General features: G+C 61.2%; 1 protein-coding gene across 5 annotated transcripts in view; it reads right to left on the bottom strand.

The window, feature by feature from the left end:
- OGDH (oxoglutarate dehydrogenase) overlaps positions 1 to 22,665 on the bottom strand; it is a 38,374-nt gene that overhangs the window by 8,803 nt on the left and 6,906 nt on the right. For 2 of the 5 annotated variants that reach the window (XM_083811868.1, XM_083811871.1), the window contains exons 3-9: positions 15,959 to 16,147; positions 11,882 to 11,984; positions 6,093 to 6,137; positions 3,671 to 3,786; positions 2,242 to 2,396; positions 1,386 to 1,532; positions 652 to 742 (exon numbers count right to left, since the gene is read on the bottom strand). In XM_083811868.1, coding sequence (XP_083667994.1) covers positions 652 to 742; positions 1,386 to 1,532; positions 2,242 to 2,396; positions 3,671 to 3,786; positions 6,093 to 6,137; positions 11,882 to 11,984; positions 15,959 to 16,147 — 846 coding nt within the window. Of the gene's footprint in view, positions 1 to 651; positions 743 to 1,385; positions 1,533 to 2,241; positions 2,397 to 3,670; positions 3,787 to 6,092; positions 6,138 to 11,881; positions 11,985 to 12,113; positions 12,205 to 15,958; positions 16,148 to 22,665 lie in introns of all 5 variants that reach the window. The other 3 variants (XM_083811869.1, XM_083811872.1, XM_083811870.1) reach the window with 3 other exon arrangements.

Here is a 22,665-nt window from a genome sequence, read left to right as displayed (position 1 = left end):
GCGGCTGCCGCTTGCTTCCTCTCCAAGAGGAGCTCCTGAGGCACGCGGGGCACCCTGGAAGCCTACCTGAGGGGCAGGGCAGGACGAAGCTTTCCAAACGCCAAACCATCCCGGCTGAATGTGCCGGCAGCTTTGGGGCATAGGTGCAACACAGTGACAGCACCATGGAGGGAGCCTCAGGGCCTCTGGAGAGGCCGCGGGTCCCGCACGGGTCCCAGGGGGCTGCGGCACGGCCCCGAGCCGACTCCTGCCTCCTGCCCCGCCGGTGCAGCCCCCTGCAGCCGGGCCAGTCGGGGTGACCGCAGCAGCCGGGGCAGGCACACCGTGCTGCTGCTGCTCGCCCTCCTTGCACCTTCTCATTTACCCAAAGCTGTTTTACACCCAGCAGAGGCTGTTACCAGCCCGGCCTCCACTAGAGACGGAGCAGACTCTGCCGCGGAGGCCGGGACAGGCACCGACGGTCACGCACCGAGGGTTCGGTCGCAGGGGCGTGCGGTGCCCTGGGGCACGCTGGAGAAATCTCTGCACCACGGAGCGAGCTGCCAGCCGCGTGTGATCCAGCTCGCTCGCGCTGCGCTGCCACGGCCTCCAGGGGCTGAACGGGGACAGACTACAAATTGCTACGGAAACGGCGCAGAGGAGGAGACTCACCTCGTCAGCAGCCTCCAGCTTGGAGTCGAACTGACAGAAGATCTGCTCCAGCTCCTTCCTGATCACATTGGCGAGAACATTCAGGCGCCCTCTGCGAAAGCAACGCCGCCGTCAGCAACCAGCAGACAGCCGAGGAGCACGGCGCGAGCACAGCCCGGTACTGTCCCCGTCACACCGAGCTGCTCGGGATGGCTGCAGGGGGCAGCCAGGGGACAGGGTTCTGCATTTTCACACCCCCTGCATCCTGAGAGCTGTCCCAGAACAGCGAGGCCGAATCCTGCTCTTGGATTCAAACTCTGCTCACGTTGAGCCCCTTCTGCCAAAGCCCCGGAGCAGCCACGGCGGGTTCTGCAGCGCTGCTCCCAGCCTCTGCAGAGCAGCACCTGGGACAGCCCCACGCCTTGTGCTGAGTGCATTTCTTACGGTATAAGGCAAGTTCTCTGCTGCTTGAGGCACTGCGCCTCTCACCACTCTCCAGAAGAATTAAAAATAAGCTGAAGCCAGTGACACTGGGATCAGTGGAGAGCTGATGAAGCCTGAGCCCTTGAGCCAAGCAGTCAGCTGATGGCTCAGCCCAGAACCAGCCTGGTTCTGCAGCACTGAACCCCGGGAGCATCCCCGTCCCCATCCCCATCCCCATCCCCGTCCCCATCCCCATCCCCATCCCCATCCCCGTCCCCGTCCCCGTCCCCGTCCCCGTCCCCAAAGCACCGCGGCGCACAGGGACAGGTTACCTGTGGGGCATCCCCATGATAACATAATCCACTCCCTTCTCACTCGACTTATCGATAATGGTCTTTAAGGCTGGGATCAGCACTTCACAGCCCTCCAGACCAAAACGCTTCTCCGAGGACCATTTCCGATGGAGGAACTCCTCAAACCTGGAAGGCAAGGTGAGAGAGCGATCACTCCCAGGCCTCCCACCGACGGCAGGACCGGAGAGGAGACAGGGACCTTACGGGAGCCGCAGCACGAGGTGATGCTCCGGCAGGCACCACGCAGCAGCCCGACAGCCCCCCGCTCACCCCAGGTCCCCCCCGCAGAGCTCCCCCACCCCGCACGAACACCGACTCAGCGCTGCGCTTAAGCCCGCTGCACGGCATCTTATTTTTGGACCTCTTCTGCCAGCATCATCCGTGCTTTCGGGCTCCGTGCCAGCAGCACCTGGGCGAGCCCTGCCAGCCCAGCCCGCCTGCGGCACCCCGCTGATCGTCTTTGCTAACCCGGCCCGGCGGGACCGCGACAAATGACGTCAAGGGGAGGTGACTCAGGCGGTGGCCGCCAGGCTACGGCAGCTGCCCGGCGGCTGGGAGCAAACAACCCCCCTGACAACCCCCGTGCAGCCGGGGAACAAAGGGGAAGGTGCCGACCCTGCCCAGGGAGGCTGCAGCCGGCGCAGCGCAGCTCGGCGTGCTCCCGGAGGGCAGCCAGGAGGCACGGCTCGCCTGCAGCGTGCCTCGGCGGGCGGCCAGGCGTCCTTGCCACGAGTGCTGCCCATGAAACCAGGCAGGCTGACAAGGAATCCAGGAATCCGGGCCCCCTCGAGCCGGGAGGCGCGGGGTAGGGGTGTCACAGCGCGAGGCGCAGTACCTGGTGGAGCGGACCAGCCTGGCCAGCAGCGTGCGCTTCTCCTCGTTGGTGAACTGCATGATCCCCGGGGTCTCGAACTTCTGCCGAATCCACTGGCACTGCTCCAGGTCGTTGATGAACATGAACTCCACGCCGATGTGCTGGCAGTACGCCATCTGCCCCGCGAGGAGAGGAAGGCCACTGAAACGCCCGCAGGGGCTCCGACACGTCCTCACCCCCCTCCAAGTCAGCACGTGCGGGATCTTATCGACCCGCGCAGCTCGGCGCTCCGGCATCCCCCCCCTCCAGCCTCTCAGCAAGACAAAGAGCCGCCCTGCACCACCAGCGCTGCCCAAAGCAGGCAGCAGGGACCAGACCCAGCACCTGCAGCCTGGGGCTGCCGTCCCCATCCTCACTGGTTCTGCCGCGGGATGCGGCGTGGAACATCCTCACGAGGGGGGCAGTGGGTGCTCCTGTACAAATCCGACCCGTTAGCTGCCCCCAGGGACCCAGCCCCGGACCCTGGGGTCCTTCTCTGCCTGTCTGTGAGAGTCTGGGGACTCCCCTGGGGAAGGGCGGGCTGACAGGTTAGGGAGAGCACCTCACCCAGGGACTCGGAGCCTTTTCAGACCCCACTCTTTACGGCAGGGCGAGAATCTGAAAAAAAAACTCCCAGAATTAAGGAGCCCGCTCTCCTTGCAGCTTATCTAAGATGTTTACACAGCTCTGCTTCTACAAGGTCAACCTGTCTCGGCAGAGACTGCAGCCTGACCAGGAGCCATCCGCACTCGGACTAGGCAGAGCACATCACAACGCCTGGCGGAGGAACGGTGCCCGCTGCCGGAGCTGCAGGCTGCAGCCCCACGTCACAGCTCCCCAGAGGGCAGCGGGGCTGTGGCTGGAGCCCCCAGCACCGTCTGCTGTGTTACGCTGGAGCATCAGAAAACAAATCCAGCTGCACCAGACGGGCTTCAAAGTGCAGGCAGCATTAAGCTGTCTGGGGCTCGCTCAGCCTGCGGCAGCCCAAGCGCGCTGCCCCAGTGCAGGATGAAGCCCGAGGTGACCACAGCCGGCCGGGCTACCGCGGGGCTGCTGCTACGAGCGGGGCGAGCACTGAGCCCAGCCTGAAAAGCTCGAAACGTGTCTGTTCAAACAGGCGGCCAGGAGAGGAGCCGGACTGCAGAGCCCGCAGACGGGGATGCTGCAGCAGCGCTCGAGGCGGTACCAGGGGAATAGCACTGGCACGCGCAGCCACAGGCAGGATGCGGACGGCTGGGAGGGCTCCGCACCTCCTCTGCAGAGCGGCGCGCTACGTGCTAACCAGGAACAGCGGCGGGAGGAGGCACAGGAGCCTCTCCCCGGGGTGAGACTTTCAAAAAATGACTTTCGGAAAGCCATCGCTGTGCCGAGCCCGACGCGGGCCGCCAACGGGTCCTGCCCTGCTCCTTACCTCCAGGCGGCGGATGATTTCCCGGAGCGGAAGAGCCGACTCGTTTCCTCCGATGAAAGTGGTTGTGGGCAAGTGGAAGACCTTGTCGAGGTCAGATTCATCCAGCCCGTAAAAGCCTGCAGGATTTTCATGGGTGGGACAAGCGAAAGCAAGAGAGAGAAGGAAAGGAGGGGGACGGGGGGGGCGTTGGACACAGCCACACGGCAACCAGGTGTGTTTGGGAGAGGTGGGGAGGGGACAAAAAGCAGCACAAAACCAAAAATAAGCATGAAGGAGGTTTATATGGATAAAAACCAAGCAGTAATTAAACAAAAGACATTGAGCACAAGGTTATTACGGAAGGTAATGCAGGGAACAAAACACAAAGCAATATATGTGCATGTAAATTGGTAATTAAAATCCAGGGTCAGAATCAGGAAGTTTGTAGCCCCAAGAACGCAAAATACACCATGAATTTTAAAGAGAGCAGAGAGAAAAGAAACAGGGGGAGTGACAGGAGTCATCGAGCAAAAACGGGGATTTCACCAGACGTTCAGAATTAAAAATGTCAAAGCAGAGAACAGAACGGTTAGAAGAGACGGACCCAAACGAGGAGAGAAAGAGGAGGAAGAGAAGCAAGAGAGAGAAAACGGCGTCAGCGCGAGGGCTCTGCGACGGACTCTCCTGAATAGCTCACCCGGGAGCGGTGCCGGCCGGCACGGCGGGCGCTGCTCGCTTCAATTTGGGGTGGCCGGGGCTGGCCGAGCCGGCACGGCCGGGCGGGTGCCGCAGCCTCGCGGGGACGCGGAGCGCGGGCTGAGCGCCGCTCGCCTCCGGCACCAACGTGGCCGCGGGGCGGTTTCGGCGCCACCACAGCCCGTCTCCTTCGTGGTGCCGGCACCCGAGCGGAGGCTCGCCCAGCTCCCGCTGCTCTCTTTTAGGGGAACTGCTCTGCTCTCTGAACCTTCTCCTTTTCCAGGCCAGTCCTTGGCTCCAGGAGCAGCCCGTGGCTGCTGCATCCGCCGCGGCCTCCCCAGCGCCATCCACGCGGGGCGGGCCGGTCGCGTGCTGCTGTGAAAGCGGCCCCTGGCCAGGCAGCCTGGCTTTGGGAGCAGCAGCTGAGTGATGGCATTTTCTATAAAACCCAATTACACGTGCCAGCACGCTCGCTACGCGCCTGCTTACAGCACACTGGTGACAGGCAGGGCGCTGGGCTGCTCCTGGAGAGGAGGAGGAACAGGGCACAGAGCAGGTCAGGACCTCAACACCAGATTTTGAAGCTGAAGATAAAGCCCTGCGTGCTGCTGCTACAGCACCAGGGCACTCCGGGCCCTGCAGCGGCACTCACGAGCCCTCGGACATGCCTCTGCGCCTGCTGAAGCTCATGTTTGTCTTTGGGGAAACTGAGGCACGGGGAGGAGGCCGACTGGTCCTTCTGAACGGGTGCAGCAAGGCAGAAGCAGGGCGGTCTCGCTGCTGGGAGCCCTGTGGGGATGCCACGTGCTGCGGGAGCAGCGTCACAGCCCTGCAGAGCTCACCCTTCTTGGGCTTTACCTTAAGGAGCCCGTCCCTTGCTCTTTCTCAGGACCGGCTCAACCTGGCGCTCGCTTTGGACCGCGCTGAGCAATCCAAAGGCGACGTCTGGGCACAGCGGCTGTCGCAGCACGCAGCCCAGGACGCCACAAGGCTGCAGGTGTTTGACTGCAGAGGCAGCGCCCAGCAGCCGCAGACCAGGCCGTACAAACGGTCCCAGGGGTTTTGCCTCTGCTTCTGCTTTGCTGCAGCCCTCCAGCTCCCCCGCAGGGCTGGGACGCGTCGGCCGGGAGCAGCGACGCCGTCGGGCAGGGGGAAGGCGAGGGACGAGCTGCCAAATTTTCACCGGGCCAAAAGAGGGCACAGTCCGTGCTCGTTCAGGAGGGGATCGAAAGCCTCGTGGCTGCACCTTGTGGAGACGACCAAATAAACACGAGGCTCGGTTTTAGTACCCCAAAATGGAATAAATAACCTTTTGAGGCAGAAGAGGGGTTTGCACACACCTCTTCCCACTGCTGTGCGCAGGTGACACACACAGCACGTGGGTATCACAGGGCATAAAGGCAGCTTGGATTTGTGCTAGGCTTGAACCCATCAGGGAGATTGAGGCCTCGTAAAATTAATGATGACAATAAAACATGTACTCTAGCAAGCCAGGCATGCAAACACAGAGTATGGAAAAGGGCAGCGAGGCTCTAGCTTGGGCATTCCTACAGGGTGAAGCATCACTACCCAAGCACCCAGCTCGAGACTTTTAGCCAGACAAATCAAAAATGAACGGGTTACAAAAGTCAGGACTGGTGCGACACGGGAGGGGACCGCGTTACCGGCTTTACTGCTCCATGCCCAGAATAACCTATTCAAAGAGAGTCCTGCACTCCCGAGGGTTAAAGGCTCATTATTTGCATACCTCCTACTGTTAACACTCTCAGCCGCTCCTTGAACACTGCGAGGTCTGGGGTGGGCGGGGGGGGTGCAGCAGGGAGAAGATAGAGAGACGCAGTCAAAGTTAGTAAAAAAACTGGAACCGTGAAAACTAGTCATGGAGAGCACAAGTCAAAAATACAGTATTCAAACACAGTCAAAACCACCAGGGGCAGAAGGGTTGGGAGGGAGGATGACTACACACTACATGGCAGAGAAATCCCACTGGAAAGTCTTCAGAGAGCTGCTTGCAGGAGGCAAGAGCACGGGGGGGAACGAGGGGCACCAGACACTGGGTAGCAGTTGAGCTGCATGGTTTGAGATCTCCTCTTACGCACACCTCACTCGGGGCAGCGAAACCTAAGACGGTGGCACAGCGCCGCAGGAAGGCGCCTTCCCAGCGCGCTGCGTTACGGGCGCGTTACCACGGCTAGCGGGGAGGTCCGGCAGAGATTGGGGTGCTGGGAGCCTCCCCGTCTAAGGGCAGGGAGCAGCCTCCCGCTGGGGGCTGCTCCCCGATGGTTTCGCTCCGCTCGTCTCTACCGGGAGCTTCTCAAGGTCACTGCCACGAGAACAGCAGCCGTGCTCTGCTCCGGGAGCACACGGGCACCTCCGCTCCCGGTGCACGTGCACCATGCGGGATGTGGGAGCTCCCCCAGGGCCTCTCCCCTGCGCTGTAGGAGCGAGTGGGGCCGTTAATAGGGACGACAAACGGTGCAGCAAGCAGGCAGAAGGCTGACGGTGCTCAAGCAGGCTGCGAGCATGCTCAGCACGGGGACGCGGCACCCGGTGCGGACAGCACCGGGGCTCCGCTCCCCGGCTGCGTTAGGCGGCCGAGTGCCTCAATCTCACCCGGGGCTGCAAGAAAGGCTTTGGGAATGCTTCCCCTTTGGTCAGCGGGGAAGGGAGTTACATGGACGGGAGGCGTTCCTTTCTGAGTCTCAAGGTGGGGTACGGAGAGGCACTGCTGTGCCTGCTCCCGAGGGCTGGGCAGGGAGCGCCCCGCAGGTGGGGGGGGACACGGGGCTGCTCGTGGGTCTGTGCAAAGGGACCTCCTGCGGGACGCAGGGGGGAAGCAGGGCTTGGAGGGGTTTGCTCCCAGCCCAGCTCCCTGCAGGGGCTCTTCCCAAGCTGGGGGACGAGCTCCGTGCCAGAGGAGCCCCTGCACCACGGCGGACCCCGAGGAGGAACCTGCCCTCACTCTGCCTCCTGTCCCGGCCAAACACACGGAGCAGCTCCGTGGGCAGCAGAGGATTTGGGGGCACGGCTGAACCAACCCTAACGCTCCCTGCACGGAGAGGCAGGCAGGCAGACACTCAGACACACACCGCCTTCCACACACAACTGGATTTTAGTGTGCTAAGGTATTCCCTGGGACGGGTCGTCTCGAGTTCCTGCAGTAATCCCGTCGGTTCTGTCCTACACCACTTACCATGCCGGATCAGCTGCGGTAGAAGACCAAGATGAGATATTTAAAAAAATAAAATAAAACATAAGAAAGGGAAGAGGAATTTGGCACTCCAGCCCTACCACTCCGTTAATCCCGGGTGCCTGGCTGCAGGAGCGCCAGCTTCACCGCGTGCCCTCGGGCAGGCTTTCTCACCCTGGCATTTTCTCCAAAGGTCACACTGCTTAATCCAAAGAGAGCTTCCAAAACAGACAAAAGCAAGTTGCTAAACAAAAGGCAATTGAGAAGAAAGATCAATTTCAGAGATTAGCCATGCAACTCCTTTGATTTACAGCGCTGCCCGGCCACAGTTTAAGCTGTTAGCAGCACAGCTCCCACCACAAAAGCTGACCTTTAAGGATTTCTCTGCACAGAAATAGGAAACGAGATTGTTTCGAGGGCAAGTTTAAAAAACGTTCCTGTTATTAGCTGCTCTGTAAATTAACTGCAGCCCAAGTGTTAGGAAATACTCTTTCAAAGCAAAAAGCCAGCAGGATTTGCTTAGAAATTGGCTTTCTCTGCAAACAAGCAGGCTATGCCAGACCCCGGGCACCATCCAGAAAATCTCTACTTGTCCTCCTGACTGCTGAAAGCCTGCGAGGGCCAGGCTGTGGCAGCAGGGAGACACCGTCCCCACCCTGCCACACATCCCTGCACCTCCTGCTCGCTGCCTGGCGGGGCTGATGCCACCCCAGGGTGCTGCGGGCCCTCTACAACCCGCGGGCTCCAGAGAGCCCCTGCTGGAAGCTCAGCTCCAGCCAGCAAAAAAACCTCCTCCAGCCAGCTGCTTCGTGCCCCTTCAAAGCGGTTTTTGGGCTGCGAGTGGAAAACGCCACCCAGGGGCAGCGTTGTAGGGATCCCCAACGAGGCAGCCCAGGGATCCCCAATGCTGCAGCCCAGGGATCCCCAACGTGGCAGCCCAGGGATCCCCAACGAGGCAGCCCAGGGATCCCCAATGCTGCAGCCCAGGGATCCCCAACGTGGCAGCCCAGGGATCCCCAACGAGGCAGCCCAGGGATCCCCAACGTGGCAGCCCAGGGATCCCCAACGAGGCAGCCCAGGGATCCCCAATGCTGCAGCCCAGGGATCCCCAACGAGGCAGCCCAGGGATCCCCAACGAGGCAGCCCAGGGATCCCCAACGCTGCAGCCCAGGGATCCCCAACGAGGCAGCCCAGGGATCCCCAACGAGGCAGCCCAGGGATCCCCAACGTGGCAGCCCAGGGATCCCCAATGCTGCAGCCCAGGGATCCCCAACGTGGCAGCCCAGGGATCCCCAACGAGGCAGCCCAGGGATCCCCAACGTGGCAGCCCAGGGATCCCCAATGCTGCAGCCCAGGGATCCCCAACGTGGCAGCCCAGGGATCCCCAATGCTGCAGCCCAGGGATCCCCAACGTGGCAGCGCAGGGATCCCCAATGCTGCAGCCCAGGGATCCCAAACACACACTGCACACCGGTTTGCTGGTTGCAGACCTGCCCACCAGCTTCGCCTTTGGAAGAGGGGCTTTGCACCACGGCTCTGCGGGAGGCTGAGAGCCGGCACGGCTGGCGAGAGCCTGCGGGTCACCGCAGCACCGCGGTCGGTGCCCACCTCCTGCCCCCGGAGGGCCGATGGCAGGGGGCTGCCGCCTGCTCAGGGGATATACTTTGAGGACGGCACAGCTCCGAGCTGCTCCCACACGGGAGAAGAGCAGCGCTCGGCCGCCGGGGCGCTCGGCGGCGCGGGAGGCTGTTGCCAATTAAGGGAAAAGTCCCGTGTCGAGCCCCGTGGAATTTGCTGCTGGGCTGGGCTTGGCCACGCTTCGCCAGGCGGCGTTCGTGCAGCTCTCCCTCCCGGCCCCTCTCCCTCCCGGCCCCCTGGTCCCCGTGTCCCCAGGGGACAGCCCCTGCCTGCCCCAGCTCCGCACCAGCGCCCGCTCCCTCTGCTGCGCTCAGCATCGCCTGCAAGCTATGTTTGCCGGTTTTCTTCCGAGATCAGTCAGTGAGGTTTTCCTCGGCACTACTGCTACCAGCAGAAGGCCTACTCAGTACTAAATAATCGTTACATGAAGACAAAAAGCCTCCTCTGGTTACACACAGCCACCTGAACCCGGGCTCCTGCTGGCTGCGGGGATCCAGCCCCAGCGTGAACCAGCAGCTGGAACCAGTGGCACGGCTTGCTCCCTGGACTCATTATTTCCTATGAATCTGCGCGTTCCTGGCAATTAAATCAACACCAGGGACTGCAGCGACAGATCTTAGAAAGAAAGGCACGAAGAAATTAAAATTATGCGCCTGGCTTAGACGCAGAGATCTCGGGCTGAGATTCTCTCCTGGCTAATGCCTCCGGAGCAGCGATGCCGAACACTCCCAGGGGGGGCATGCCGCAGGGCTCACGGCCGCGCACCCCGGGGGAGTGGGAAAAATGAGATTGGTATCACCTCACCCAGGTTTTGTCACCGCTGTGGTGCTGCTGCTAGCATAGGGAGGGCTGCAGGGCAGGAGCAGCCCCGGCTGGATCAGGCCTGACGGCCGTGCTCAGCCTCTCCCGTCAGAGCCTGGACCCACCAAGGGGATCTGAGCCACAGCGGGCAGGAGCTGAGCCCGAGCTCCTGCTGAGGGGGGGAAAGGAAGCAGGCAGAGCTCGCCTGACAGCGGGCAGAGCTCGCCTGACAGCACAAAGGCGTTCGGCATCACTCGGCAGGTGTGACACTCGGTGACAAAAGCTACAGCCCGGAGACAAAACGGATCCGTGCAGACGCCTGCGGGCGTGCGCACCTCCGCGGCAGGACTTGGGGAAAAGCCTCGGGCTGATCTCACCTTCCTCTGAGTTTCTGCTTTGGACGGACAGCCAGAGGGCCTGCTCATCTAAAAGCCTGCCTCGCGGTGCTGCTGCTGCTGGCAGACACGGGGACTTGTTCCTCCTCCTGCAGCTGGGCTCGCAGCCCTCATCCCCCCACCTCTCCCCATCACAGCCCCCACCACGGCTCCTGCCCGAGCCACCGGCTCCTGGGGCTCAGCCCCGCTTTGGCAGCAGGTCAGACCTCGGGGCGAAGCAGTTTCCCCTTATCCCACCGGCTGGGACAACAAAATCCTAACCCTTCTCTACCACTCCCAGCTACTAGGAAGAAAATTAACTCTATCCCAGCTGAAACCAGGACAAGCACACAATCCCAAAAGAAATTCAGCACACTTCTGACCGGGCCACAAGTGACAACCACACGTGCCCGGCCTCTGCTACAGCAGCTCCTGGAACCAAAACGCGGCTCGGCTGGGTCACCGGGCCGTGGCAGCACGCTCCTGCACCCCAGCAGGACAAAAGTTGGTTTGGGGGAAGGTTGCTCCTGCCCCAGACACCCCAGCCGGGTGCCAGGAGCTCTGGACAAGTGACCGCGGCCATCCCACGCGCCGCGTGTTCCCATCGGCTGCTGCGTTGTGCGGGTTAGTGACCGACATCGCGGCTCTACGCTAAGTTAGAAGCATGCCTCTAGGAGTGCTCGCAGCACCGGGGTACAACCCCTGGAAAGCACCAGCGAGGTGAGAGAGCTCAGCTGCCGCCACCCTGCTCCAGCTGGAAGAACGGCGGCGTGCTGCGGAGATCACGACTGAAGCACGCTCAGAGGGCTGAGGTTAAGCGCTTTCAGGTTAGGGTCCACGTCCTCGGCACCACACGCACACTCCCGCGCAGCACACGTGCGTCTTTCACTCAAGGCACCGGAATTTCCACCCCCTACTTGTGCGGGAACGCGTCCCAAAGCTTCCTTGTCATGATCACCGGCAGGTTCTCATAGCTCAGTCTTGGGAAAAAGGGGCAACGCACCGATTTAAAGGTGCTGCAGCGAGCTGGGAGCAGGGGAAGGCAGGGCATCACGGCAGGGGCACGCCGGGACGCTTCTCTTGGCAGCGTCAGCCCGCTGTGGATGAGGCCAGCCCGTGCTCCCCAGCGCCCAGCGCCTGCTGGCGGGGCCCTACGAGAGCAGCAAGAGGTGCCGAGGTGCCAGAGCTCGCGCTCTCCCCGACACAAAACCTCTTGGCTGCTTGATGTTTCCAGAAGATGCGACGGCTTCCCCCACGGGATGAGTTAATCCCGTTGCAAGGCGAGTTGACTCGCTGTGCTGGGAGGAGAAACGGGACGCGAGCTGCAGGGCTCGGCTCGGCACACGCTGGCTGGGACAGCCAGAGGGGGGCAGAGCTGCTCCGCCGCTGCACGCTCCAGGAGTAAATTTAGAGTGATCATCACGAAGGAAACCTAAGAGCTTCCCTCCGCACGGGTGAAGCGCTCTACCTACGAAGCCGTGAAAGAGAGAGGAGCTCAAGCGATGCAGCACTGACTGCTCTCGAAGCCCTCACCCAGTTTGTCTGTGGATGAGATAATATCGGCCGGAACGGACGAGTCCAGGTCCGCATCCAAGATGCCCAGTGGGTCGAGTTGTGCTACATGATGCCCTCGAATCTATGAAATGGGCCAGGAATGGAAAGGAGAACAGATACCAAGAGGGACAGGAGAAAGGGAGAAAAACAAAAGAGGGGAGGGGTAAAAAAGTTAAATTACATTAGAATTAATTTGCAGAGCAATTCTCACCGACGTTTGGAGAAACAGTTACTGGCGCATCATCAAAATTTACACAACTAATGCCGAGAGGATCAAGCTTTGCAATGTGATGGCCCCTGACCTGGAAGCAACAACACAGATTAGTCATTAAAACAAGTTAGTTGAAGAGCCATTCCTTAAAAGAGAAAATTCAAGAAAGTTCATGCAGTTTCCCCCTTTACATTTTCTGCAGAGCTGCCGGACAGGAGGGACCCAGCTGCTCTCACGGCACGCCTGCCACAGCTCTGCAAGCCTTGCCACGGCACGGCTAACAGCCCAGTTTGTGGCTCCAAACGAAGCCTGGAGAAGCTGCTCAGCGTAGCTCTGCGCGTGGGGAAGAACCCCGCAGCACTCCGCACCAGGTACGGGTGCCTCCCACCTAACCCCTCTCCCATTTCTGGGGCGCAGGGGGGTCCCCTCCGGAGCAGAGACCTTCCCGAGCGCGAGCCCCGGGGCTGCCTGACTTCCCAGAGCTCGTCTGACTTCCACCCCGAGCACCTCCCGGTGACAACTCTACGCTGCTCCTTTCCTTTTAAGCCTCAGAGCAAATTAAGAGCCACTTTTCCTGATTCTGACTGATCTATGCCCAACTGGCTCTCACGCCAGCGTGGCACGGAGGAGACCAGCCTCGCCACCACCAGCGGTAACTCCAGCGAGGCAGAGGAACATTATTTAGGAACATCTGCCCGCACTGTTAGGGGACTGCATCTCAGAGCATTGTTTTTGGGCGAGAAGTCTGCAGTAAGGCCGAGGCGCAGGCCATGGAGCACAGACTGCTGCTGTAGGAAGAGCAGGGGCAGCAATACTGAAGGGCTCTGGCACTACAGGAGCATCAGCGGCTCCACGAGGCGTCTCGCTGGGTTTGTGCCTGCATCAGGAGCCACAGAAAGCAACGAGAGGCAATTAGTTCTTAACTCAGAGTTCCTTCGGGGCAGGACAGTCAGTCCGTGCACATCGCCGTCACGGAGGGGGCTGCAGTGGGTCCGGGGCACAACGCTGCGGACGGGGCTTCGGGCGCGGGAGAGCTGTGGCCGGGAAGGTGCTGCTGGAGACTTCAGCCGGGTGCTGACCACAGACGGGCTCCACCGTTTGCTTTCCCTCCGGTGAGATGCACAGGGCCCAGCATTTGTCCCACGCCGGTGCTCAGCAGCCGTGGCTGTGCTCTTCCAACCCCAAGTCCCATCCTCATCGGCCTCCTCGGCGCTCCCAGTGCTGCCCAGTCGGGGTTTTCAATCCTTACTGCCTTTATTTGCAATACTTACTGCTGCCCTCCCAGCAGGGCACTACCTCCTACACGGCAGATGCCTGAAGCTGCAGATATTGCTTTTTATTCCGACTCAGACCTAACCTCTTTTGCCACAGTCTGAGGAAACTTTTCCCTTAGCTGCTCACGACAGCAGACAGCTCCCCGTGCAAGCTCAGCTCACCCCGACGGGCAGAGCTCTCAACCTCAAGCCACAGCCCTGCTTCTTGACAGCTCCGGGTCTCGAAGCATCCAGGCTCCGCTCCGCTTCTGACGTGGGCTCCCCAAAAGCTGCGCGACGCTCCTCGCCATCAGGACAGTTTCCAGCTACGGGAATCACTCGTGCGCAAAGGTGTTAGGATTAGCTTGTACAAAACAGCCATACTGCTCTGATGCTATTTACCAGTCACTCATTTCTAACTGTCCCAACAGGCTTTTTGGGAAGGCTTTTTGTAGTTTTACCAGCCAGGAAGCCTGAAACGAGCCACTAACTGTAAGCTCACCGAGCACGGGTCCCCACAGGCTCTCTGCGCCCCCAGGCCCCTGCCACATGCGAAGCTTGCTCGGGGCCCGCTTTGTCCAGGACGCATTTATTTGCTCATCTGACTTGCAGCAGAGCACGAGGACTATCCCGAAGCTTAAGGGCAGGACACGAGCTCACTACGCTGCTCCCACGTCCATGGGGCGGCCGTTTGGGGCCGGGTGCCCTGGCTGGGAGCAGGGCTGGTGAGCAGGGGCGAGGCGAGGCGCATTCGGTGACCTGTGCGGTGACCTGAGCTCAGCAGCACGCAGCGAACCCCCAAATTCGTGTGGGAACGAGGAGGAGGTCTTTTCCCAGCAGGAGCCACGCTTCTTTTCATTCCCCGCATGCCAGGTCACCAGGCTGCGGGGCGCTGCCACGCGGAGCTTCATCGGCAGCCGTGGAAGCAGCCAGCGGCGGAGGTCCCGCCGGGTGGGTGGCACGGCCGCCTTCGTTACAGGGACACAAAGGCAGATTGTTTTCCCCAGCTCGGAACAAGACCACACCGGTTATTTCAAAGGGAATGATGAATTGGACACGCAAGCACTGCTACAATTAAGCAACAAGCCAGCGCTGGTGCTACCACGAACCACAGCAGAGCAGAGGCACGGCTCACCTCTAACTGCAGAGACACTCCAGCTCGATCCAGTTTCAGAAATTAACTGCCTGGTGCTTTAGCAGGTTACACAGCACCGGCAGGGCCTCCTGCTCTCGCCTACCTCCACACACCACGCTGAACTTCCCCTCCAGACGCCCCACGGCAGCTCACAGCCACGACGGCGGCAGCCGTACGGTGGCACCGGTGCAGGACCGGAGGCATGTTTCTCAACATGGGTTAGAAAAAACAGGCCAAGAGCAACCGCTTCCCAGCACCGCCATTTCAGAGACTTGAGGAGCGGAGGGAATGCAGAAGAGATTGGGGATTTGGGGTTCAAATTGCTGCTCGGAAGTCGCTGCCTCCAACCACACCACGCACCGCTTGATTTACCGCGGCATCCACCTGCTTGCTGAGCCAGCAGGCGACGCACGGCACTTAGAAACCACTCGCCCGGGGTTCAGAGCTGGAAGGAGCCGGCAGGGCGATCACCTCCCACAACACCGGCCAGGAGGCATGGCGCAGGTCCTCACAAACAAGCCCTGGCTGCACCATGCCCAAAAAAAGCAGAGCAATGCCCCAGCAGGACTTGGGTGCGGAGGCGAGCCGGGCTGGGGCGCTTTCTTCGGGCCAGCAGGGCGCAGGCTGGGCAGACCTTTGGACTTAACCTGTGGCCCAGTACCTTGGGTTTTTCCGATACCTGAGCAGGATCCTGACCTGCAGCGAGTGCTTCTTTACAGCAGCAGGTGACACGGGCACGGCAGAGCTAAGGTCACCTCCACCGCGGCTGGGTTTGTGAACTTCCCACCGCAGCCCCCAGCAAAGCCCACTCTGGGCAAACCGGACTGCAACCAAAGAACGACAGGCGTAGAAACACAGCTCCGTGCCCTCCCGAGTAGAACATTGGCCATGTCATTTGTGCACAGGCTGCTCCTTCAGCCAGCGGATGTTTCCTTTCTGCTCGGAACTTGCTTCTCCCGAGACGTTGATTTTGGCAGCGTTGGCCTGAGCTTCAGTCCGGTGGCGCCGCAGCCCTCTCCCACTTTGCAAATCGCAAGGAAACGCTTCCTGAGCTTCTATTTTGGGACCTGAGAAGTTCTGTCACTTGAGCCACGGGAAGCAGGACGGCCGTCCCACGCTACTTCTGAGCGAGGCAGGAGGCGGAAGCAGAGCGCAGCGCGGCGCTCACACCCCAACCCCGGCGTGGGAACGGGGCCCCCTCCCGCAGCTCCTGCGCTGGGCTGGCAGCACACTGCTGCGTAACCGCTCTGTTGGGGGACAATGGCTTTAATCTTCCTATTGTCTAAGAGCCATCAGCTGAGCATCTGCCCCAGCAGGTCAGCAGATGTTAAAAGCCCGCGGTGCATACACAGAACCCGCGTGCGCCATGCATCGAGCACGAAGCCACCGGGGGCAGGGCTGCCCGAGCTGCCGGGGGAGCTGCGAAGGGCAAACTCCGCACCAAGCGACCTTCTTACCTGGTATGCCCTGATGAGAGATTGCACTGCGAGGTGGTCTTCCACCAGTTTGTCTACGTTGGGCTGTGCTTGAACCAGGAACTGTGCTTGTGACAGTGCAGAAAGGCTGGTGCTCAGTGGGGGGGGGCTTTGGTAAGCGGTGCCTGGAGCAGCTCCGGCGTTGGCGTTGCGGAAGAAGATGTCCCACGACTAGGAAAAAAGAGAGGCGACAGGTTCAGCACGCACAACGCAGCCATACCCACACCAAGATCCTGCAGGACAGGGCTGTCACGGGAGCCTCAGTAGCCTTGCTAGGGAAAAAACACTGCACGTTAACGGCGAGGCGCAGGGCCAGAGGGGAAAGTGCGCTGTGCTGCACGTCGTACGGACAGAACCCACACACGGTGGTGCTGCCTCGAGTGCTTTGATTTTTAGAGACAAGTGACAAAAAGCACAGGTGCGACTGCGTTTGGACAAGAAAGGATCGAAGCCGGGGCTGGGCTCACCAACGGCATCGCCCGGGGAGCTCGCGAGCCTCCGGGAGCCCCGGTTGGGCACCGACCTCCAGCGAGGCAGCTGTGGGGCTGGCAGCCTCCGACACAGAGCGGCTCAGCCCCGGGTTTTGCTGTCCCCTCTCCACCTCTCCCCGCCCTTCCAGCAACCAAACGCGACGCCCCCACGCAGCCGACGGAGCTGGGGCTGAGCTCTCCAGGCCCAAAAGCTGGCTTTTCTGCCGGCTACAGAAAAACGAGCATCACTTTCCTCGCCACAACACTTGCTTTGAGCACGCTGCCCCTATGAAGAGCCTCACGGATGTGTCACACCGGCATCTTTCAAAGGGCAGGAACCACGGGACAGGACCAAACGGCGCTCAGTACGCGAGAGCGGCAGTAGAAACCACTCATTCTACAGACTCCAGGGTTTGGGGAGGCAGTTTTCTTAATTGCTAACATCAAAAAGCCTCTCTGAGCCTTCAGGCATTTCTCCAGCAGTGCCAACGACGCCAGCACCGTCCATAAAACAGAGCTTCCCCACCGGCTCTTTGCGCAGCAGAGGCTCTCCGTGGCCTGGGGGAAGAGGTGAAGCCTTTAAGCAAGGACACGATCCACACTGGCTCTCCGCACGGACTGTTTCCAACTGAGCAATTCCAGGTGCAGAAGGGAAAAACAAACCCAACAGAAGCACCCTAGGCAGAACTCACTGCAGGGAAAGCAGCTTTAACTTTCTGCTAGGTATCCAGCTCTGCCTGAAGAGTCCCGAAGCGTCCTGGGCCAAAGACAGGGCTGTCTGTCTGTCTGGAGAGGCTGCAGTGGACATGGGAAGAGGAGAAAGCTTCGTTCTGAGCCTCTGCAGGACCAGGTACGGTACTGGTAAAGACTTGAAGCAAACATTTCAGCACAAGGCTATCAGGGCAAGCAGAGGTACTTGTCTCTGCTGCCCTTTTTCAGCTTTTGGGAAGGCACGGAGATAACCCTATGGGGTCCCCGCTCCTCCAGTCCTCCTCTGCCCTCCGGCACGCCGCGCTGCCAGCCGGTACCCACGCCGAGCCCGTCTCCCCCTGCAGAGCGAAGGCAGCCACGCACAGCCCGTCTCACCCCTTCCCATTTCCTACACGCCACTGAAGGGTACCGAGGGACAAAGGCGACGTGGGGTGGTGGTGCCCCGGACCCGCGTGCCCGCACGTAGCCACCAGGCCAGCTCTAGCCACCGCCAGCCCCGCTGCCGTTGGCGGGCTGCTTTCAGCCCGGCGGGTCTCTCCGGGCACACAGCTCTGCACCCATGGCTGAAATGCAAACTCTGAGGGGATTTGGGGCAACCATTCCCACAGGGCAGCAGCGTTTGGACAAACCACCCCACCTAAGCGCAGGTTGGCCCCAGGGCTGGAGGCATCGGGCTCTGCACGGAGGACACGACGCCAGCAGAGGAAGCGCTAGGGAATTAATAACGCTGGCTCTTCCTATTTTTGGACAAAACACAACTCCACGGCCAGGGTCATGGATTTAGCTGGAAGCCTGGTTTCTGTCGCACCAGAAACCACCGTGGAGAATAATGCCGGCCTCGGGACGGCCTCCTCAGCGGTGACACACGGAGCTCGGTCACCGAGAGCTCCGAAATTCAGCCCTGGCGAGGCGGGACGGGCAGGGAGCTGCACACCACGTCTGCGACCGAAGCGCCAGCGAGGGTGGTTAAACCAGGTCAAAAAGAGCCTTCAGCGCAGCTTCAGTGCCGGTTTGGGGCAGAAAAGGAGCTTTTTCACCCTGCTACCAGGGTGACCGGGCACCTGAGCCGCAGCCTAACCTTTGCAGGGGAGCAGCAGCTCCCGGCTCCGGCCGTCACACGCCCGGGAGCTATTTCCAGCCGCTGCGACTCGCGCGGACGCCCCAGCACGTGGCCGCACAAGGTGAGTAAATTTAGAAGCAGGTCATGCTGACGGAACATAAATAAAAACTGGAAAAAATCTGGCGCCGGGGCTGGTGCGCATCTAACTGATTTCCCCCAAAGGAAAAGGGAAAAAAAAGAAAAGAAAAGCAAACACAGGGAGCACCTGACCGCGCTCCGATTGTTTTCTGCCGAAGGAAATTACAATGAGAAAAGAGAGAGGCTGCCTTCTGCTCCATCCTTCCTCCCGGCCCCTCCAGTGGTAAACACAGGCCAGCAGCACGCCGGCAGGAGCGACCAAAGCTCCCGAGGCTCACCAAAGAGGAGCTGGCCTCCACGGCCCTTCCCCGGGCTCAAAGGGAAGGCGGCGGGTGGCCCCGCGGCGCTCAGCCTCCCGCGGGGAGGCCGTGTCCTCCCGTGGCCCCGTCCGGAGCCGCTGCCTCCGGTTTGGGCTGCATAGGGCCGAGGCGCTGCGGGGCGGGCAGGAATCGGCCTCACCGCTGTTTTCCAGGCCATTAAACAGCCTCCAGACAAAGCCGGGCGAGGGAAAGGGAGCATCTGCTACCAGCGAGGGGGGGAAGAGGCTGGGAAAGGTTTCTGCCCGCAGTCGAGCCAGGCTGGACGCAGGCAGAAAGTCTCTGGAGGTCGCTCCTTGAAGCACGGTGGTTTTCCAGGCCGCGTGGCCCTGCCATCGAGGTGTGTAGGGAATCACACACGGAAGCACGGAGACGCTCGCTTTATCCCGGAGTTAAAGCCAGCGTGGGACAGCCTCCTGCAAGGGCTCGGTGGGCGATGGGGGCACCGGGAGGAGGAGGGACATCAGGCAGCAGTGCCCATGCACGTGACGGAAACCGAGCATCCCACGTGTCTTCCTCGCGGCCACTTTTCCCCTCCGGAAAGCACCAGCGGTCCCTGCGTGACCCCGTGGGTGCCAGCGCTCAGAGCCGTGCCCCCCTGGGGACGCACCCTGCTCCGTGCGGGACGCCCAAGTCCGGCCGCGAGCTCCCCGAGCAGGGCGCGGCGCCGGCTGAGTCAGCTCGGGTACTTTCGCCGAGCGCTTTATTGCCCGACGTAATTAGAGAGGATTTCAGGCTACTTCACTGCGGGCTGCGCCCCCGGCCAAGGCTGCAGCCTCGATACGCGCCATAAAGCCACCGCCTTGCAAGTTTCTAACGTGGTCTCGAGCTCGGCGTTTTTCAAGAAAGATGCAAATACGCACGTGTCCCCCCGGCACGGGTCGCCTCGGGGCTGCTGGCTGGGGTGGCTTTGGAGGAGCTCTCGCCCCGCACGGGAGCAGCCCAACGGCAGCGCTATCAACGCTCGTATCGCAGCGAGGACTTTGGCTGAACTGCTGGCCGAAGGCGCCCGCGGTGATAAAGCCGAGGGCTGCTCTCCCCTGACCTCCTGCTCGCCCTCCTCGTGCCGCAGCTGCTCTCCGCACTCCTCCTCTCCCTCCTCGAGGCTCACTGCAGCAAGCGGGGCAGCGGGACCCAAACCGCGGCCCTGAACACAGCTCGCCAAGCAAAACCCAGCTCTTCCCAATTCCACCGGGTCTGGCTCGCTGGATTTCAGCGGAGGCACGCCACGCACGTCGCGGGACACCCCCGTTCCCATCCCCGGCCACGTCCTTGCTGCTTCTGCTGCAGACCTCAGGTGACAGAGCTGCACCTCCTGGCCTGCGAGGCAGCACCGGCTGCTCTGGCAATAGCCCTGCCCGGCCGGAGAAGCTACGAGCTCCTCCAGAAAGACAGGAAGGGAAGGGGAGGAGCTGGAAACACCCCCTGGAGCCACGGACACCCCAAAAGCGCTACCAGATGGCTCTGGGTTGCATTGGAGGCACGGCCACCAAGGCGGATCTGCTGCTGACCTCCCCATGCTGACCGAAGCGCTGTGGTGTTGAAGAGCCTCCTGAGGACGTGCTGAAGACTGGTAGCAGGACAAAGATTTTAGAAGAGCCCACGGCAATATGGTCAGAGCCCAGCTGCGAGGGATCCCATGGGGAGCATCCACGGAGGGCAAAGGAGCTTGTGAATGCTCCAGAGCAGCCTCCTGGAAGCGCAACAACAGTCCATCCCCTACAAAGGGAAAGGAGGAAGGCATGGAGAAGAGACCTCCCTGGCTTGACAATGGCCTTTTGGGTGTGCTTGAGAGCAAAAGAGCAGCTCTGGAAACACAGCCAAACACCCACCAAGGACAAGGAGAACCTTCAGGGCGCGCAGAGACGCAGTCAGGAAGACGCAGGCTCGGGTGGAACTGAAAATGGCCAAAGCCATCGGGAACAACAAGGAAAGGGTTCTTCAGATACGTGCACGGCAAGCAGAAGCACAGTGACAAGGCAGAGGCTCTCGGTGGAAAGATCCCTGTGAGGGATCGGCCGGCATCACCCCACGGCCCCGTGCAGGATCCAGCCCAGGCCCTTAAGAGAAGCAGCTGACGATGCCAAGCCACTGCTGGTGGCCTTCAGGAAGGGACCAGGGCACAGCCCGGGTGGCTACTGACAGGGGGAGCAGTGGGTGTCGCCTACCTGCCCTTCGGCAAGGCCTCCAGCACTGCTCCCCACAGCCTTCGCCGAGGCAAACCTCCAGGGCACGGAGCAGGCGGGCGGCAGCCGGCTTGCGGGCTGTGCTCAGGGGGCCGGGATCAACGCTTCGGCTCAGCCCACCCCGGGGGGGACACCCCAGCATCGATACCGGGCTCCTCAGCACCCTCCTAGAGCACCTGGGCAACGGGACCGCGAGCACCCTCGCTGCATCTGCCGGTGACGGGCTGGGTCCAAAGGGAGCGGCGCTGCGTCGAGGAGGTGACGGAGACACGCGCCCGGTCCCACACACAGGACGAGGAGACCGGGGCACCTGCGATGATCGAAGGGCTGGACAACCTGCCCTAGGAGGACGTAGGGAAGGAGTTAGGTCTCCGCACCCTGGAGAAGAAAAGGGCTTCGGGTCCCCATCACAGCCCCCGGGATGCAAAGGGCAGCCGCAAGGCCAAGGGCAGCTCTCCCTCGACAAGGACAGACACGGAGAAGACACGGGGCAACGGGTGCAAGTTGCACTGAGCAAGGCTTCGTCTCGCTAGAAGGAATTTTTCACAGGGGAATCAATGGCTGGCACAACCTCCCCAGGGCCATGGCACATCCCCACCTCGTCAGCCTCGTCCCACCAGCCTCTTCCTCGAAGGGCTGGGCCTGACGATCTTTTGAGGTCCCTTCCAGCCTGGGCTGTTCCGTGAACAAGAACAAGGAGCATATTCAGAGCTCCTGGCTTCGCTCAAGGCTGGAAGAAAAGCCCAAACCGAATTTACGGCGCGCACCCTTTGCTGAGAGCAGCGCTCCCCACGTCGCCCTAACGCCAGTGGGAGGACAACAGCCGTGTCCCTGCCCAACACACGAGGGCTTGCGAATCCCTAGGGCGCTCACCTCTGAAGATTTACGGCGAAACCCAAATGTTTCAAACTCCCAAGCGAGGCTCCCAGCAAACGCAGGCAGCCCAGACTTATTCGGGAGCACAAGCACGGAGGACGCAGCCAAAAGGCCGGGTTAATTGACCTAATGCAGCTCAACGCATAAATCAAGACACAATGAAATAAGAAGTCCCTATTAAAGGCTGCTTGATGGGGAAAGCCGTACCCCGTAACGTCACCAGCTCAGCCTGAACACGGGGCTGCTCTCCAGGATGGCTGCAGCTCCCCAGGCTCCTGCCCCAAGCCCACGGCTTGCTGGGGGTCACGGGGAGCGGCCACGGGAGCCAAGCACCGGGCCAAAAAGTACCAGGAAGGCTCCATCAGCCGCCGTGACAGCCGCTAGAAGCGATCTCATTTCCTCTGTCCTCTCCTCCTCCTTCCCCGGCTCAGCTTCGTTTGCTCGCTGCACTCCAGCGAAGCTCCCTAACAGGAAGCTGGAGTTCAGCTGAAGGACAGAAAGAGGGAAAAAAAAAAAAAAAAAGCCTGAACCACTTCTTTTTACATAAGCCTTCCTTACGCTAAAGCCACATTTGAATGTGTTTTGCAATCTCGGCTACCGGACGCTGCTGGGAGGAAGTGAACTCATCTCGCCCAGGCGCCCGGAGGCACGCCGGCACCGTCACGGCAGGTTTCTGGTGACCCAAGCGCAGAAATCCCGGCTCTTCCCCGGCCTCCGGCCGTGCCCCCGGCAGCCCCTCCGAGAGCAGCAGGCGTGGGGAAACTCGCGGCCGGTTTCTGCTGTCAGCAGATAAGCTGCGGGCGCTGTTGCAGCAGCCCGGCGTTTTTGGAAACCCCACCCTCCGAGGGCTCCTCTCCAGGAGGCCCCGGGGCGGTTCGCAACCCCTCTGGCTGGCGTGTGTGGGGTGGTGGGGGCTGGGGGCACCTCCGGG

This window comes from Anser anser, assembly GCF_964211835.1.
Source record: "Anser anser genome assembly, chromosome: 26".
Taxonomy (NCBI): Eukaryota; Metazoa; Chordata; class Aves; order Anseriformes; family Anatidae; genus Anser; species Anser anser.
Note: the sequence above shows the minus strand (reverse complement) of the source record. Positions and strands in the feature narration are given on the sequence as shown.